Below are 18,949 nucleotides of genomic sequence, written 5' to 3' on the forward strand. Positions count from 1 at the left end.
CAGACACGAAAGGAGTGACAGAGGCAGACAGAAAGAGACTAAGGCCACAAGTAGGTGGTCTGATGCAAGGCAAAAAAAAAACAAAAACAAAAAAAAACCACAACAACAACAAAAAAACAAAATAAAACAAAACACAACCTTCTCTTTTGTAAGTTAGGGGATATCTAGTCTCAGCTTTTCACTTAAGTCCCTGAATTTGAGTACTTTTTTTTTAGTTCTGTAACAAATCACTTCCTCAGCCAACTCTTCTGTAACCTGAAGGGATTGTATTCAATGACTTCTGAATGTCCCAGCTTCCAAAAGCCAAACAGAGTAGCAGAGAGAGCTGCCTGGGAGGCTCAGACTTTATTAAAATATCATCTGCCCCCCCCCCCCATTCAGGAATCCCACAGGCTCCTTCTACTTCTGCTGTGGCAGCTTGGGTTCAGGCTCATTCCCGGGGCAGGAAGGAAATGGTGTAGCTGCGGGGGATGGTGGCAAAGCCCACCACCTTGGGGGAGATGTCGATGGCTTCTTTGGGGATTGGAGACTGGAAGCGAAAATTCTGCAGGATAGTGGTGAGGAAGAGGAAGAGCTCCATTCTGGCCAAGCCTTCACCAAAACAGTAGCGTTTGCCTGAGGAGTGAGAATCAGAGCTAGTCAGGGTGGGAAAGACTCTCAGGACAGGGGCTGTCACAGTTGGGTCTGACTGTAGCAGACAATGTCAATCCCAGAACCTCTCAGGACAAGGGAGGAAACTAAGAGAAACAAGGAAGAAACTAGGATAAAAACCTTCCTTAGAAAAGAGAATGTCAGAGCTGGGAGACAACAAGAAGTCACAGTGGGGATGTGGCTGATAGTTAATTAGATACTGACTGTGTGACTTTGGGTAAGTAAATTTCCCTCTCTCTGCCTGAAAAATGAGAGGTTTGAACTCTATGGCCCCTTAAGATTACTTCTAGCTTTTAGCCTATAATCTTTTAGGGGGAAAAAGTGCCAGACGGAAGGGACCTTAAAATACAGAAAAATCATCGCTAAGAGGATTCTTAGGATAGAGAATGTCAACACTGGGAGAGAACTTAGAAAAAGAGAAGAAACACAGAACACATTTGGGTCTTGTGCCAAAAAACTTCCTCTATGAGGCACTCATCTGTAGCAAATACAGATTCTGGAAACTTCTACTTTATCATCTTGCTAATTAGCTGCTCTTTTTTGTTGGTTTTTGTTTTTTAAAGCTGATGAAGAACTACAAGTACTTTTAATATTTGCTAAATTTTGATGTTCTAGGTTAATATCCCATTAAGACTCTCTGGGTATGGGTATCTAGAACATAGGACATCAGAGGTAGAAGGGATACTGCAACATGGAATTGTTTCTTATCCTCAACCTTCCTACATTTCCTTCTCAGAAGGGTCCTTTACCTCCTTTGAAGAGAATATGAAAGTCATCCTCAAAAGCTATCTATATTATCTTCTCCCTGTTTTTTCTTTGGTCTACCAAATAGATGGTCCTCCTCCTTCCTATTTCCATGATCCCATCCCTCCCAATCTCACAGAATTCCCCGTCTGGATTTCTACATGCTACACAAACTAGCCTATTTGTTGTTCTCTAAACTGATCATTCACCTTTCTTCTAAGAAGCCCTTTACCTGGAATGCCCTCCCTCCTCATCCTTGTTTTTAGGCTCCTTAACTTTTTTCAAAGTAAGCTCTAGTGCCACCTCCTACAGCAAGCCTGTTCTGATTCTCATAGTGGCCAGTATTTGCATGTTTGTAATTACCTATCTACACAAAATTTGTCCTCTCCAATAGAAGGTAAGCCCCACAATCACAGTCTCTCTGGAATTATCCCACCCACCTATCTACTCACTCTTAAGAAGTTTGGTCAAGTGAAATTAATAAATTAAGCAGGATGAATTGAAAGTGGACTGAAGAAAAGGAAGGGTTCACCAGTCAAGTCACACTGGTTGGGACTAGGGATAAGAGAGGGGTTCCTAGAAAGGACAAGAAAAGAACTTCCTGCTCACCAATGGAGAAGGGGACAAAGGCATCACTCTTCTTGAACTGGCCCTTTTCATCCAGGAAATGCTGGGGGTTGAAGGCTTCAGGGCAGGCAAAGAAATTGCGGTCCTTCAATACTGAGCCCAGCATGGGATAAACTTCTGTGCCCTAGAATTGAAGGTGAGAGAGGAGAACAAAAGAAATGAGAGATGAAGGAGGGCAGAAGGAGGGGAGACAGAGAGAAGAAAGATAGAGGAAGAAAAGTTCTTAGAGCATTTAGGGTGTATGTGTGGGGGGAAGGAGATATGATGCAGCAAGTTTCAATCTATTCCTAACACAGATAAATTCATGTCTAAATAACAAACTATGAATTGATATAGCATACATCTATCAACTAAAAGCAATATAATCATAGATACATAATGGGTTAATTCATTACAACATATATATTTCTTATTCCAAATATTGCATTTAATTCTATCCTATTTATCTTACAAATAATCAGTGATACCCCTAAACACCGAACTGAGCAAACACTGATGAAATTGAATAGGAATACCAAAATGTTCCCAGAAGCATAGGAACAACTGAGAATAGGAGGAACACAGATGGAGGATGGTCCAGGGGACATGAGACACCTAATGAAGGAGAATGGAGAAACTCTCAAGAATCAGGAAGATAGAGATGTATTTGGACCTCTATCCAAAGATAGAGGAGTAAAAGGAGGGAGATATGGAATTGGGGGAGGTGAGAATGAGAGACTCCTACCTTGGGAAGAAGGTAGCCCCGGAATTTGGTGTCCTTTGTGACTCTCCGGGCCAGACCCATGGGGATCATATCGCCAAACCTTTGGATCTCATGGATGACGGCCTCTGTGTAGGGCATCTTGGCTTTGTCCTCGAACTTGGGCGAGCGGTTCCTGCCAATCACCCGATCGATTTCCTCGTGGATTTTGGCTGTGGTTGGTGAGGGTGAGAAAACAGGATGCAGGGCGTCAAAGAGATGCTGGGGAAGTGCTCAGGGAGCAGATGGAGTGGAGAGGATGGACATAGCCTTCAGTGAGAGGGGGCTGGTTTGAGGAATGAAGGGAATACACAAAGAGTGAGTGTGTTTGTGTGAATGTGTGTGTGTGTGTGTGTGTGTGTGTGTGTGTGTGTGTGTAAGATGTTCTGGCAGCTCCCAGGGCACCAAAGGAGTTCTGAAGGGACTAGAGAAAGGGGACTTACCTTCCACCTCTGGATGCTTCATTAGCAGAAGGAAGCCATAGCGAAGGGTTGTGCTAACAGTCTCTGTGCCAGCAAAAAACAGGTTGAGGGTGGTCATGGTCAGGTTCCTCATGAAGAATTCGGTGTTGGGATTTTTCTTTTCCTGGGAGGAGAAGGTAGACAGGGCTCAGCTGGTCCTACCCCCACCTAGCTTCACCTGCAAGCTCTAAAGGTCTCCTTCAAGGTCTCCTCTTGCCCCCATGTCAGCTCAAATTACTTGAGTCCCAACAATGAGTAGTGGTAAAGGGGGTAATCCATCAATGATACTTGATTCAAAGGGACCCCAAGCCATTTCTATTCTCCTCAGAATTCCTGATGAAACTAAATTTAGTGCTGAGGAACACTTCAGAAACTGTCAAATCCAACACTCTAATGAAGTTTTTGTTGGAGTCTGCTCATCATAGTGGCCAGTGAGTGTGAGAGATGAGATCAGAACCCAGGTCCGCCTAACTCCTGACTCTGCAGCTGTAGCCACTGTAGAATACCCAGAAGGCAGAGCTGGAGGGAGCTCAGCAGCCAAAGAAGCCCCACCTTGTGTCTCCTGACAAGTGGTGGTCCATGCTCAGAGAGGAAAAAAAAATTTCCCCAAGATCTTATGCAGAAAGTTAGACAAAGCTGCTGGGACAAGAAGATAAGGTTCCTGTCACCCCCAGCCCCTGAACCAGCTTGTGACTATCTAAAGGGAAGTAGAAAGGAGAATGGGAAACTTGTCATTCTTGTCGTCCAGAGCCTGTTTCTGCATCTGCCTCCACCTTTCTGTGCCTCTTTCTGTTATTCGTGGCCCCTCTCTATCTCACTTTCTTCATTTGCCATTCTCTCTTAATCTCTCCTTGCCACACGGCCTCCACATTGGCAATGACCACAAGTGCCAAAGTCTATCTGAATCCCCGCTCTAGTGGCCGCCTGATCCTGGTTGTGTGTGAACCTGCCTCCTGCCACCGCCACAGTGACCTGTGAGTCTTGCCTCTGGAAAGCTGAGAGTGGCCATCTAATTTCTGCTAGTGAAGTCTACTTTCCAACATCTGGGGGTTCCCTCAGAGATCCATAACATCCTCAGCCTGAGGTCTCAGCCTGTCTGCTCCATTTTATCAGCCACTGGACTAGTACCTCCTGCATCTTGATCAGGAAGGAGTCAATGAAGTTCCGGGGGGCATTAGGGTCCAGAGTGGCCTGGTTCTGCCGGACCTTCTCAGTGATGAAATCATCCAGGCCTTTCAGTTCCTTGAATGCTTGCTGCTGAGGTCCTGGCAGATGCTTCATCACTCCAGAGAACATCTCATAAAGCTGGAGGAGTGCACAAGATAAGACATGGAGAACAGGGCCTTGGGGAGGGTGACTGAGGGGTGTGGGGAGTAATAATCATGAAAAAAAAAGTATAGAAAAGGAATGGGGGACATAATGGAGAATGGGTGGTCAAGATAGGACATAGTGCCAGTCTGGGAACAGGGGGTTTGAATGGGGAATAGGGTACAGGAGGTGGAAGACAGAAATGATAACTGAGGAATAGGAGAGGAGAGATAGAGATGGGGGAGAGGTTCCTGGGGGTCACCTGTCCCATGGATGTGGCTGTGAACTGGAAGCTCCCCAACATCATACGCAACAGGGACAGGAACTGTTTGTCCTCATATTCAAAGCGATCACCAAAGACGATGGAGCTGATGACGTTGGAGACCGTGCGGCTCAGAAAGAAGGTGGGATCGATGGCTTCCCCTGTAGCCCAGCCAGGTTGACAGAGACAAAGATAAGGAAGCACAGAGGTAGAAAGATGAAAAAGGACAAAGGTAGAGAAGTCAAGGAGGCAAAGAGGAGGCAGAGGGGAAAAAAACCAGAGGCCCACAGAGAGATAGAGACAAGAGAGTCACATGGAGGTGGTTTTTGAGAGAGACAGAGATAAAGTTGAAAAAGAGAAGTGGTGATATGTATTTATGGGGAGGGGATCCATAGAGATAGTGGATAGAGATATAGAAGGAGAAAGGAGGGAGGGGGAAAGTAGAGCAGGGAGAGAGAGACAGAGAGAGACAGAGGCAGAGAGACAGACACAGAGAATGGAGACACAGAAATGGAGATAGAGAGACACAGAAAGGCAGAGAGATAGTGACAGAGACACAAAGAAAGACAGAGAGGGAGTAGGGAAGGATGGAGGGAGAGAAGAAGGGAGAGAGAGGGAAGGAAAGAGATAGAGACAGAGAATGAGTTTTTGGCTCTCACATTTTCTTCCAAAGGATATCATCATCCCTATCCTCAGATGCCATGGAACAGGAAGATTAGATGCTACAAACACAGTTACCTCCTCTCTTCTTCCTTCTCCTCATTTTTCCTTCTCTCCCTCCCTCCCTCCCCCTCTCTGTCTCCATGTCTCTGTCTTTCTGTTTCTCTTGTATCTGTATCTCTCTGTATCTGTTTCTGTCTGTCTCTGTGTGTCTCTCTGTCTCTGTCTCTCTGTTTCTCTTGTCTCTGTATCTCTGTTACTATCTGTCTATCTGTCTCTTTGTGTCTCTCTGTCTCTATGACTCTATGTCTCTGTCTCTCTTTCTATCCTTTCTCATCAACCTCCACTTGGACTTAATGGTTGCCTGGAGATCTGGAATTAAATGAAAGTGACCCCTGGAGAGAGGAACTGACTGGCTCAGGTAACAAGTGATAGAGCTGCGATCCATGCCCAAGTGCTCTTTCCTTGACATCAGGCTGCCTCCCTTTACCTAGTGTGTCTCCTGGAAGGGACCTTTGAGGCCAACTAGTCCAAAACCTATTAAAAAGATAGGCCACCTATGTAGAATGTAGAACAGCCTTGTGATAGAGCATGGATCTGAAGTCTGTTCAGTTATTTCTGTCTGACTTTGTGATCCCTTTTGGAATTTTCTTGGCAGAGATACCCATTTGCCAGTTCCTTCTCCCAGTCATTTTCCTGATAATGAAATGGAGGAAAATAGGGTTAAGTACCTTGCCCAGAACACAATAAGTGTCTGAGGCAGATTTGAACTCATGAAGCTGAGCCTTCTGGTATCAAGTCCGGTGCTGTATCCACTGCACCACCTGGCTATCAACTGGAGTCCTGAAGGCCTGAGTCCAAATCTGACCTCACACAAGGTACTCCACTTCTGCCTCAGTTTTCTCATCTTTAAAACAGAGGTAATAAAAGGGCCTGTTTCTATAGGGTTCTTGTGAAAATCAAAGGAGAAAATAGCAAGTACTTTAGAAGCCTTAATGTGTTACATATGAAGTTTCCATCATCTTTATTTGTAAAAATCCAACCTCTCACTTACATCAACTGATGCTGAGTGGAATGAATAGAACCAGAAGATCGCTGTACACTTCAATGTTGTTTGTATGAAGATGTATTCTGATGGAAGTGGAAATCTTCAACATAAAGAACATCCAACTCACTTCCAGCTGATCAATGATGGACAGAAACAACTACACCCAGAGAAGGAACTCTGGGAAGTGAATGTAAAGTGTTAGCACTACTGTCTATCTAACACATATATTGTATCTCGGTTATACTGTAACACATGTAAAATGTATGGGATTACCTGTCATCTAGGGGAGGGAGTAGAGGGAGAGAGGAGAAAATTTGGAAAAATGAATACAGGGGATAATGTTATAAAAAAATTACTCATGCATATATACTGTGGAAAAAAAATTCTAAATTAAAAAAAAATCCAACCTCTCTCTTTTTAGAGGGAAGAATAAAATCAAAATCAGGGTGAGAAAGATACTTGTTTAAGGTCACACAGTGAGTGAAGGGCAAAGTTAAAGCTCTAATCTGAGTCTTCTGCATCACAGGAAGGGTCAGTCTCTGAATCCAGCACCAAGAATTATACAATCATAGATTCAGACAGGGATCTAGAGCCACCATGTAGTCAAACTTTCTCATTTTGTAGAAAAGGAAACCAAACAAGGAGGTCACTTATACAAAATTACAAAGAAAGTGTTTGAGTAGCTTGAATATGGATATTCTGGACTTTCCATCAGGCCAGGATATAGAGGATATAGAGAGGTTCACTGTTCTGAAAACCTACTCCCAAGAGAAACGGGTTAAATAGGTAACAGTTCTTATCTGTCATGAAGGATACAGCACCCTCCATAATCTATAAAGAAATAAGGGTATAGAGATGGGTGGACTGGAAGTAAAGGGTGTGGGAAGAAGACAAGGGAGGGTCCGTGGGTGGGGAAAGTTAAGTAATAGCAAGACAAGTGTGAGATACCAGGTAGATGTAAGTCACAGGACACAAGGGCAGGTCCTTGAGAGTCAGACATGACAGCAGCCAATGTTGGGGGAAACTATATAGCTGATGGAAGCCAGGTGGTGCAGTGTATAGAGCACTGGACTTGGAATGAGGAAGACTCATCTCCAAGGATTGAATTCTGGCCTCACTCACTAGTCTGTGAGTCCCTGTACAAATCATTTAACCAAGATTGCCTCAGTTTCCTCATCTGTAAAATGAACTGGAAAAGGAAGTGGTAAACCTAGTATCTTTGCCAGGAATACCTCCAATATGGAGTCTTGAGGAGTCAGACATGTTTGAAACGACAGAACAATAACAATGTAGTTGATGCTGACCTGGCCCAAGGCTCTGGAATATTTTTGGGGCCCACTCACCTTTTGTGCCTCGCAAAGCCTCAATGAGGAAGCCAGCCTCTTCTTGGATGCGCTCCTCAATGCCCCTCTTGCCCATGCCAAAGTCCCTGAGGGTGGTGATGGAGAATCGCCGGAGCTGCCGGGCCCTCTCTCCATTACTGAAGGCCACACCTGATCATTGGCAAGAAGAAAGGAAGGAACTCAGGGAAAACTGGAGTTTCTGCAGGACCACAGGTATGGAATCAGAAATGTATGTCCAGAGACAAGGGGAGAGAGAAAAGATGAGGAAAGGTATAGAGACAGAGAGGAACAAAGAGAGAGAGAGAGGAAGAGAAGTCAGGGCATAAGGGGAATGATGTAGGGAGAAAGAAATGGAAGGATAGGGGAGGGGAGGAGATAGGGTTAGGGTTAGGGTTACAGAGAGATGGAGGGAAAGAAAGATAGAAGAGGGGGGAAGCCACAATAAAAGACTGCAGGTCCTGGAATCAAATCTACCAAAAATCAAAAGAACTAGGCCTGTGGCCAAAAATATATCCAGCAAAATTATCTATAGTATTGAATGAGAAAAAATGGACATTCAACAAACTTGCAGATTTTCAGGACTTCTCATCATCCACATCTGAAGTTTGTAGAAAATTTAATGAGTCAATATCAAAGATCAATTTCAAAGCACTCAATATGGACAAATTGTTTATATTGTTTACACAGGAAATGAATACCATATGTTTAAGATAGACAGCAACAGGGCAGCTCAAAAGAAATATTGAGATACAGTGAAGGTAAAAATAATAATTATGTTATACAAATGAGGTTCAGAGGAAGAGTAGACACAGACGCATAACAGGGGGAAGAAGGGCGCATTGTTCTGAAAATCTGCTCCCATCAGAAATGGGTTAAATAGGTAATACTACATATATATCATAAAGGGTATAGCACCATCCATAATTCATAAAGAAATAAGGGGGTAGGGATGGGTAGACTGGGAAGCAAAGAGTGTGGAAAGTAATAGCAAGACAAATTAGGAGCAGAGTCAGCAGGGATAGGAAAGATATATGTATAGGGAAATGTGTGTGTGTAGATATATGTATATATCTACATGTGTACACATAAATATATCCTTTCTTTAGTGTAATTTATTTGATGGTAGTGGGGGAGATGAAAGGGGGGAAAAAGAATAAAGTAAAAAACGTAAGCAGCAGAGAACAAAAAAGCAATTTATAAGGAAGTAAATAAAAAATGGACACATGAATATAATTTCTTCTACTAATACACACACAAATATACATGCACTTTCTTGATCTGGTAATTTGTGGTTTATATTTTGAATTCTCTCTGATGTTCTGTTGGTCACAAGATAATGCTCTTTTTTGGTTTTTTTTTGTTGTTGTTTTTTCATGTTGTTTTGTAGTCCATTTCTATTTCTCTTTTTTCTTAATCTTTTCAAATAAATTAAATTAGAAAAAATAAAGAGTGGGAAGAGAGAGACAGAGAAGAGATAGAGACATAGACAGAGAAATGGAAAGACCGAAAGATGAGAACATAGAGAAACAGCAAGTAAATGAGAGGAGACACAAAGAGAGATATGGAAGAACTGGGCAAATAAGGAGGAAAAGACAGAGAGATAGAGAGGGAGGGAGTGGGAAAGCAGTTAGAAAGACAGAAATGGAGAAATAGACAAATATGGAGAAAATGACGGAGAGATAGAGAAGACTGAGATATGTGGAGACACAATGAAAGGAAGAGAAATGAGAAATGATAGGGAGATAGAAAGATAACTAAGGAGATATGTGGAAGAACTGAGGAGATAGGGAGGGAAACAGAAAAACAGGCAAGTGAAGCCATCTGGAGAAGTGGCTAGACAAGGAGAGAAAGAGAGAAATGGAGAGATAGAGAAGCAAAGAGAGAAAAATGGGGAGTTGTGCGAGAGCAATGGGGAGCCAAGGGGAAATGGTGAAACAGAGATAAAAGGTGGAGAAAAGTGAAAAAGGAAAAAGAAGTGTGGAGAGGAAACAGGAGACAGATGGAAAAAATGATAAGAAAAAAGGATAATAAAAGACAAAGGTATGGAGAGATAGTGAAAGACTAAGAAAGATGAAGAAATAAAGTAGTAGAGAAAGATAAAAAACAGGGAGAAAGATTGGGAGAGAGAAAGAGAAAAATAAAAAGAACAGATATTTCAAGGGGGCAGTGGAAGTCAGGGCCAGGGTCAAAGATGTCAGTTCAGGGAGGAACATTGGCAGGCAGCCTAGACAAGGTGACTTTGACCTGGGGAGAAGGGTGTGTATGTATGGGGGGATGTCTTCCCCAGCTACTCACCGAATCCCTTAAAGAGCCAGTTGAAGGTGGCCTGCTCCCCCCGACCAGAGAACTCCTCTGCTTGATCGACCAGGGCCTCCTTCACGGCCTCATACCCCGTCAGGACCACAACGGTCCTATGTCCCAGATGCACTGTAAACACGGGTCCATATTTTTGCCCAATCTGGGAAGGTATGAAGAAGTAGAATAACCAGTGTTTTGCCTCTGAGCCCCATGATCTCCTCTTAAAAGATAACATCTTTTCCCCTAAAAGATAACATCTCCATCATCTCTCAGAAGCCTTCAAAAATATTTCTAAGTGTTACATAGGCTTCAGTAATAAAGCACAAAGATTTCAGCACCCAAAGAACAAGGACAGATAGGACTGTGAATCCTTGGTATAAACAGTTTGTTTATTTTAAAATATTTGTATGCTGTGTAAGATACATAGAGAAAGAGTATATATCTACTTATCCATTTTTTGAGAAGTGGCATATTGTACAGGACAAGGAGTCCTAGTCTAGGAGTTGGGAGACCTAGGTTCTAATCCTTCCTCAGACATTTACTAGGTTTTGGGTGACTTCATCCCTGCCTCAGTTTCCTCATCTGTAAATTGAGAAATATGGCCTCGATGGCCTGTCAGGTTCTTTTTAATTCTACATCTAGAAACCCATCATCCTGAGTTGAAGAAGGTAATAACAAAATTGCTGTTTTCCCTTCTGTCCATCTTTTTCTCTTCTGTGAAAAGTCAAACAAGAAGCACTGTGTGTGTGCCAATCACTGTGCTAACACTGGAGAGAAAGAAAGGCAAAGACAGTCTGTGCCCTCCAAGAGCTCACAAGCTAATGGGACTTATCTATTCCAGGCCCCTCAGCTCCACTACTTCCCTAAACAATTCTGCAGTCCCAAGAAACTAATGAACCCATGTCCAGGGCAGAGAGCACGTCTGACGCTGGACTTCTAGTGCCCAGTTTCTGCCAAGAGATCTGTCTAGCTTCTCATCTCTCCATCTCCCAATCTCCTTGGGTCCCCTCTCTCAGGTTCCCAGACTCATTTTCCCACTCTTCTGGCCTTTTCTCCGCCATTTTTCTGAATCCCTTTCTTACAACCCAGCTGTGCCCAAAAGAGTCTCTGCTTTTCTTTGAGCCTCTTTCCCATAAGGTCATAAAACTTAGACTTTAGAGACCATCGAACCCAACTCGGCCATGTTGCAAAGAGGGAAACTGAGGACTAGAGAGAGGAAAGGACTTTTCATTCAGTAGTGAGAAGCAGATTTTTCTGTGTCCATCTCTCTGTCTTCCTCCATATCTCCTTCTCTCTGAGCCTCCCAGAGTCAGTCACGCTGTAACTTGCTTGTACACATGAAAGAGATACCTCTCTCTGTCTGTATCTTTGTTGCTTGTCTTTGTTTCACTCTACATTTCTGAATCTCTCTCTCTCTCTCTCTCTCTCTCTCTCTCTCTCTCTCTCTCTCTCTCTCTCTCTCTGTCTCTCTCTCTCTCTCTCTGTCTCTCTGTCTCTCTGTCTCTCTGTCTCTCTCTCTCTCTCTCTCTCTCTGTCTCTCTCTCTGTCTCTCTCTCTCTCTCTCTCTCTCTGTTTCTCTTATATGTTTTCATCTCTGTCTCTGCTTTTTCTTTTCTGCTAGTTTTGTCTCTGCTACTGCCCTTTTGGCTGTCTTTTTTTTTTCTGTCTGCCTGTTTCTCTCTCTGCTTCTGTGTATCTTTCTTTGGGTGTTTCCATGTACTCTCTGGTTCTGTAACTGTTACTTTCCCTATGGCTCTTCCTGTTACTGTAACGTCATTAATTTAACTTTGAGTGTCTTTGTCTGTAGTTCTATTTCTCTTTTTGCTCTTTGTGCCTTTCTCTGAGTCTCTCTTAGTCTCTATATTTCTCTGCCTCAGTTTCTCCATATTCTCCCTCTTGTTCCCAGCCTCAGTACCTTCATGAGAGAGTCATACATCTTTTCCGTGTTCAACTGCAGGTAGTTGCCAATGAAAGGTAGGGGGGTGGGTCCAGGAGGAAGGCTGCTGCGGACCTTTCTCTGTCTCCATACAGAAAGCACCACCAAGGCTGAGAGGCAAAACAACAGGGCCCCCAGGAGCAGCCCAGAGGCCAGCATGGTGGAAGTGGCAGAAGCCTCACTGTCTGGTCAGGATAGGTGCTAAGCTAGGACTGGGATCCAGACAGGCTTGTCCTTACCTATTATCCTTGGGCCTGGGGGTGGAGCTTATTACCTGGCACTGACCCAGTTCTTTTATGCAACATTCTGGATCTGAACCCAAAGTGAAAGCCAAGAATAGATCACTTACTTTCTAGGACCTTACAAATCCTTCTGTCCCTGTGGGCCATCCATTTCTCCTTTGTGTGAGGAGAGAACTGTATTATCAGATGAACCCTAAGAACCCCTTCAGTGGGATATTCTCTGCACCTGTGGAGCATGGGATTCTGTACCTCTTGTTAGTCAAGTATTTCTTTAAACACAGTGTTCACAATAAACCAAGAACTGACCCACACATGAGATAAACAACTTTCTAATCCTCCTATATGTGAACCATTTATTGTCTCATCTAATTAGGGACTTTTAGAGGGGGCAATTATTAGACCTTAATATTTTGGGTTCCTCTAACCTGGAAGAGTTATGACCTGGAGGGGCAGGAGAATGAGAGCCATTAGGACCTGGGTCAACCCAGGCAAAAATAATTGCCAAACCCAATCAATTTCCAACCTTTCCCTAACCCACCCCTCCCTGCAATTCCCTAAAAAACATAACAATCCATCTATTTTTGTTTACCAGCTGTGCCTCTGTTCTCTTTCCCCTCCAGGTCATAACGCTCTAAGGTCACAGCTTAGCAGAACTCATGCTTGGAGAGAAACCTGGGGAATCAGAACAATCTTCTCTAAATCTATTTTTGGTAATGGTGGATGTGGAGAGGAAGATACTGGAATGAACTCTAAGGGATTCCAAAAACCATGATTAGATTTTTGGTATGAGTGGTTTTTTTTTTTGTTTGTTTTGTTTTGTTTTTTACCTCAAAAATCAGTCATTACTACAAATTAACATTGAAATTCTTTTGTTTATAATCTGGACTTGAAATTTTTTTAATAATGTAAATAAACTTAAAAGCATGTGTGCACAAACACCCTTGCTATGTCCTTCCCCCTTAAATGTTTACCAGTTCACTCTTGTATTGGTTTGTTTTTGGTTCTTTATTCCTGAAGACTAAAATGATATTACTTTATTGGGATCAAGCTATGTTACAATATACCTGACTTGGCAATTTGTGCAATCATGGAAAATATATTTCTATATTAATGATGTTGGGAATGAAGACACAGACCTAAAGGGAAAAAAAATTAAAAATAATATGAAAATAGTATGATTCAGATGCCATCAGTTCTTTCTCTGGAAATGGATAGATCTTTTTCATCATGAGTCCTTTGGAACTGTTTTGAATTATAGTGCTAAAAACAGCCAAGTCATTCACAGATAATCATTACACAATATTGCTGTTACTGTGTATAATGCTCTCCTGGTTCTGCTCACTTCACCTTGTACCAATTCATTCCTATACCTGAGTGTGTATGCTACTCCTATTTTGAGCCAGTTCTCTTGAGAGTAAAGTTTAAGTACTCCCCACCAATTCCCCCATCTTCCCATTCATTGTAAAAGCTCTTTCATGTCCCTTTTATAAAATCTCTAAAACTCCTTGAAGAACAGATTCTCCTTGAATCCTGGCCTTTGTAAAAGACCCCCCCACACCCCCAGGAAAACAGGACAAACAGCTTCATTCTATTATCCTGATAGATGGGCACCATCTCCATTGATAACTCTCAATACTGATTAAGCTTTGAGACTTCCTGGCCAAGATGGTGGCGAGGAGGCAGACAGCTGCTTGAGCTCCCGTTTTCTCTCAGAACTTACTTCATGACAAGCCTCAGAGTTAATGCTTGACTGAGAAAGAAACCCACAAATAATCACCAAGAGAAGACATCCTTGAAATTCGCCAGAAAAGGTCTGTGTTTGCTTGGGGGAGGGTCAATCAGACTGGTCGCAGACTGAGGGCAGGCAAGCCAGAGAAAGACAGGCAGCTCACATAGCTCAGACTGGAGTGGGGAGGGGTACGATCTCTGCCGTTTCTGCGAAAAGGCTTTTACCGCAGTGTGGATACTCCATCTTGACAGCAAGCCAGGAGCAGCAGAGAGGGTGTAAACACCGGAGGTGAAGATTAAAACCCCAGAAAGCTAGCATCTCTTGGGACCCGGCCACCCCCAACACCCACCTGGACTGACTCAGCGCGTTCTCAGGGCCTCAGAGAGCAGACTCAGTGCAGCCATCGCTATCCTGTTAGTGCCTCACTGCTGACCTTCCCATCCAGTCTATAGAGGAAGCCCATTAATACCATCCAGCCCCATCCCCCCCAAAACATACCTATTGTTTCTCTTGTCAATTTGTTTTCTTCAATTCCCGCTCTGACAAAATGAACAAAAAAATTCAAAAGGGCTCTCACCATTGACAGCTTCTGTATGGAGAGAGAGCAGACTTCAAATACTGAGGAGACTAAAAACAGATTGTCTTCAGAGGAATCCCCTAAGGGGGAAATGAGCTGCTCCTCAATACAAAAGAATCTCATAGAGGAAATCAAAAAGGCTCTCACAAGAGAGCTAGAAGAAAAATGGGAAAAGGAAAGGGAAGCTTGGCAAGAGAGCCTGGAGAAGTCATTCCATGCATTTAAAGACAGAGTGGATAAAGAAAACAAATCATTGAGAAATAAAATTAGTGAATTAAAAAAGGCAAACAACTCCAACTAAAACAGGATTACTGAGCTGGAAAAGGTAAACAACTCCAAGGAAAACAGGATTAGTGAGCTGGAAAAAGAAATCAGCTCTCTAAAAAATAAAATGGATAAAATGGAAAAAAATTCCATAGAAGATAAAAACTCAATTGGACAATTACAAAGATATATAAAAAAAGTGAGTGAAGAAAATACATCATTGAAAATTAGACTCGAACAAGTAGAAATCAATGAATCAAAGAGAAACCAAGAAGTAGTCAAGCAAAACCAGAAAAATGAAACAATTGAAAAGAATGCCAAGTACCTTATTAGAAAGACAACAGACCTGGAAAACAGATCCAGGAGAGACAATTTGAGAATAATCGGACTCCCTGAAAAATGTGAGGAAAAAAAAGAGCTTGGATACTATTTTTGAGGAAATTATCAAAGAGAACTGCCCAGATGTTTTGGAAACAGAGGGTAAAATAGACATTGAAAAAATTCATCGATCACCTACTGAAAGTGACCCTAAAATCAAAACGCCAAGAAATATAGTGGCCAAGTTCAAGGACCATCAGACAAAGGAAAAAATACTGGAAGCTGCTAGGAAAAAGCAATTCAGATATGGAGGAGCCACAATAAAGATAACCCAGGATCTAGCAGCGTCCACATTAAAGAACAAAGGGCCTGGAACATGATATTCTGAAAGGCTAAGGAACTTGGTATGCAGCCAAGAATAACTTACCCAGCAAAAATGAGCATCATTTTCCAGGGAAGAAGATGAACATTTAACAAAATAACTGAATTCCATCTATTCTTGATGAAAAAACCAGACCTACATAAAATGTTTGATCTTCAAATACAGAACTCAAGAGATTTCTAAAAAGGTAAAAAGAAATCTTGACAACTGTACTTCTGTTATAAAAATATGTAAAGAACATATGTATAATTTGTCCTGGAAACTAGAGGTGGAAAGGAAATTATATCATAAAAAAGTGTAAAGTGATGGTACTACATCTCATGAAGAGGCAAAGGTAACCTTATATCTAAGAGAAAGAAAGGAGGGAGATGAACATATTGTGTATCAATAGACATATTCGATTTATGGTGAAACTTCTTCCACTTCATGGAAAAGTGAGAGGGAAGGAGTAAGCTAAGGGGAAGGGAATACAGAAATTGTGAGGAAAAGGGATAAAATAAGGGAAGTAACTTTAAGGTGGGGGAGGGATACTAAAAAGGGAGGGCTGTGAAAAGCAAGTGGTGTTCACAAGTTTAATACTGGGTAGAGGGGTAAGAGGGAAGGAAAGGAGAAAAGCATAAGCAGGGGTTAACAGGATGGCAAGCAATATAGAATTAGTCATTCTAACCATAAATTGAATGGGGTAAACTCCCTCATAAAGAGGAAGCAGTTAGCAGTTAGTCAGAATCCTACTATATGTTGTTTACAGGAAACACACTTGAAACAGGGTGATACATTCAAACTAAAAGTAAAAGGGTGGAGCAGAATCTATTATGCTTCAGGCAAAATCAAAAAAGCAGGGGTAGCCATCCTCATCTCAGATCAAGCAAAAACAAAAATTGATCTAATTAAAAGAGATAAGGAAGGGCATTATATCCTGCTAAAGGGTAGCATCAATAATGAAGCAGTATTAATATTAAACATATATGCACCAAGTGGTGCAGCATCTAAATTCTTAAAAGAGAAATTAAGAGAGCTGCAAGAAGAAATAGACAGCAAAACTATAATAGCGGGAGACCTCAACCTTGCACTCTCAGAATTAGATAAATCAAACCACAAAATAAATAAGAAAGAAGTCAAAGAGGTAAATAGAATACTAGAAAAGTTTGATATGATAGATCTTTGGCGAAAGCTAAATGGAGACAGAAAGGAGTATACTTTCTTCTCAGCAGTTCATGGAACCTATACAAAAATTGATCATACACTAGGGCATAAAAACCTCAAAATCAAATTCAGTAAGGCAGAAATAGTAAATGCATCCTTTTCAGACCACAATGCAATTAAAATTACATTTAATAAAAAGCCAGGTGAAAATACATCAAAAAATAATTGGAAACTAAATAATCTTATACAAAGAATGATTGGGTAAAACAGCAAATCATAGACATAATTAATAACTTCACCCAAGAAAATGACAATAATGAGACATCATACCAAAATGTGTGGGATACAGCCAAAGCAGTAATAAGGGGAAGTTTTATATCTCTAGAGGCCTACTTGCATAAAATAGAGAAAGAGAGGGCCAACGAATTGGGCTTACAACTAAAACTGCTAGAAAAGGAACAAATTAAAAACCCCCAGACAAACACAAAACTTGAAATTCTAAAAATAAAAGGTGAGATTAATAAAATTGATAGTTAAAAAAAACTATTGAATTAATTAATAAAACTAAGAGTTGGTTCTGTGAAAAAAACCAACAAAATAGACAAACCCTTAGTAAACCTGATTAAAAAAAGGAAAGAGAAAAAGCAAATTGTTAGTCTTGAAAATGAAAAGGGAGAACTCACCACTAATGAAGAGGAAATTAGAACAATAGTTAGGAGCTACTTTGCTCAACTTTATGCCGATAAATTCGATAACTTAAATGAAATGGAAGAATACCTTCAAAAATATAGCTTGCCCAGATTAACAGAGGAAGAAGTAAATAGTCTAAATAGTCCCATCTCAGAAAAAGAAATAGAACAAGCTATTAACCAACTCCCCAAGAAAAAATCCCCAGGACCAGATGGATTTACATGTGAATTCTACCAAACATTTAAAGAACAACTAACTCCAATGCTATATAAACTATTTGAAAAAATAGGGATTGAAGGAGTCCTACCAAATTCCTTTTATGACACAGACATGGCACTGATACCTAAACCAGGTATAGCGAAAACTGAGAAAGAAAACTATATACCAATATCCTTAATGAATATTGATGCTAAAATCTTAAATAAGATATTAGCAAAAAGACTTCAGAAAATCATCCCCGGGATAATACACTATGATCAAGTAGGATTTATACCAGGAATGCAGGGCTGGTTTAATATTAGGAAAACTATTAGTATAATTGACCATATTAATAATCAAATTAATAAAAACCATATGATCATCTCAATAGATGCAGAAAAAGCATTTGATAAAATCCAACATCCATTCCTACTAAAAACACTTGAGAGTATAGGAATAAATGGACTCTTCCTTAAAATAATGAGCATATATTTAAAACTGTCAGTAAACATCATATGTAATGGCGATAAACTAGAACCTTTCCCTGTAAGATCAGGAATGAAACAAGATTGCCCACTATCACCATTTCTATTCAATATAGTACTAGAAATGCTAGCCTCAGCAATAAGAGCCGAGAAAGAGATTCAAGGAATTAGAGTAGGAAATGAGGAAATCAAACTATCACTCTTTGCAGATACAATGATGGTATACTTAGAGAACCCCAAAGACTCTGCTAAAAAGCTATTAGAAATAATTCAGAATTTTAGTAAAGTTTCAGGATACAAAATAAATCCACAAAAATCCTCAGCATTTTTAGACATTACCAACACAATCCAACAGCAAGAGATACAAAGAGAAATTCCATTCAAAATAACGGTCGATAGTATAAAATATTTGGGAATATATCTACCAAAGGAAAGTCAGGAATTATATGAGCAAAATTACGAATCACTTGCCACAAAAATAAAGTCAGATTTAAATAATTGGAAAGACATTCAGTGCTCTTGGATAGGCCGAGCGAATATAATTAAGATGACAATACTCCCTAAACTAATCTATTTATTTAGTCCTATACCAATCAGATTCTCAAGAAACTATTTTAATGACCTAGAAAAAATAACAACAGAATTCATATGGAAGAACAAAAGGTTGAGAATTTCAAGGGAAGTAATGAAAAAAAAATTAAATGAAGGTGGTCTAGCTGTACCTGATCTAGAACTGTATTATAAAGCAACGGTCACCAAAACCATTTGGTATTGGCTAAGAAATAGACTAGTTGATCAGTGGCATAGGTTAGGTTCACAGGGCAAGATAGTGAATAAAAATAGC

At 41.1% G+C, this 18,949-nt stretch overlaps 1 protein-coding gene across 1 annotated transcript; it reads right to left on the minus strand.

The window, feature by feature from the left end:
* Positions 1-326: 326 nt before the first annotated feature.
* On the minus strand, positions 327-12,298 carry LOC141564412 (cytochrome P450 2A13-like). The gene is made up of 9 exons (XM_074306872.1): positions 12,057-12,298; positions 10,139-10,301; positions 7,844-7,993; positions 4,793-4,953; positions 4,351-4,527; positions 3,205-3,346; positions 2,747-2,934; positions 2,005-2,146; positions 327-615 (listed from the first exon to the last, which is right to left on the minus strand). Exons 1-9 carry the CDS (start codon positions 12,234-12,236, stop codon positions 431-433), a joined length of 1,488 nt encoding a protein of 495 aa, XP_074162973.1. The 5' UTR covers positions 12,237-12,298; the 3' UTR covers positions 327-430.
* Positions 12,299-18,949: the final 6,651 nt, after the last annotated feature.

This window comes from Sminthopsis crassicaudata, chromosome 3, assembly GCF_048593235.1.
Source record: "Sminthopsis crassicaudata isolate SCR6 chromosome 3, ASM4859323v1, whole genome shotgun sequence".
Classification (NCBI taxonomy): Eukaryota; Metazoa; Chordata; class Mammalia; order Dasyuromorphia; family Dasyuridae; genus Sminthopsis; species Sminthopsis crassicaudata.

Excerpts from the sequence above, each read along its gene's own strand:
- LOC141564412 (XM_074306872.1), bottom strand. The coding sequence starts at position 12,236 with ATGCTGGCCTCTGGGCTGCTCCTGGGGGCCCTGTTGTTTTGCCTCTCA. Across the intron at positions 4,954-7,843 it reads GGCTTTGCGAGGCACAAAAG|GGGAAGCCATCGATCCCACC; the intron begins GTGAGTGGGCCC and ends GCTGGGCTACAG. Across the intron at positions 616-2,004 it reads CTTTGTCCCCTTCTCCATTG|GCAAACGCTACTGTTTTGGT; the intron begins GTGAGCAGGAAG and ends CTCACTCCTCAG.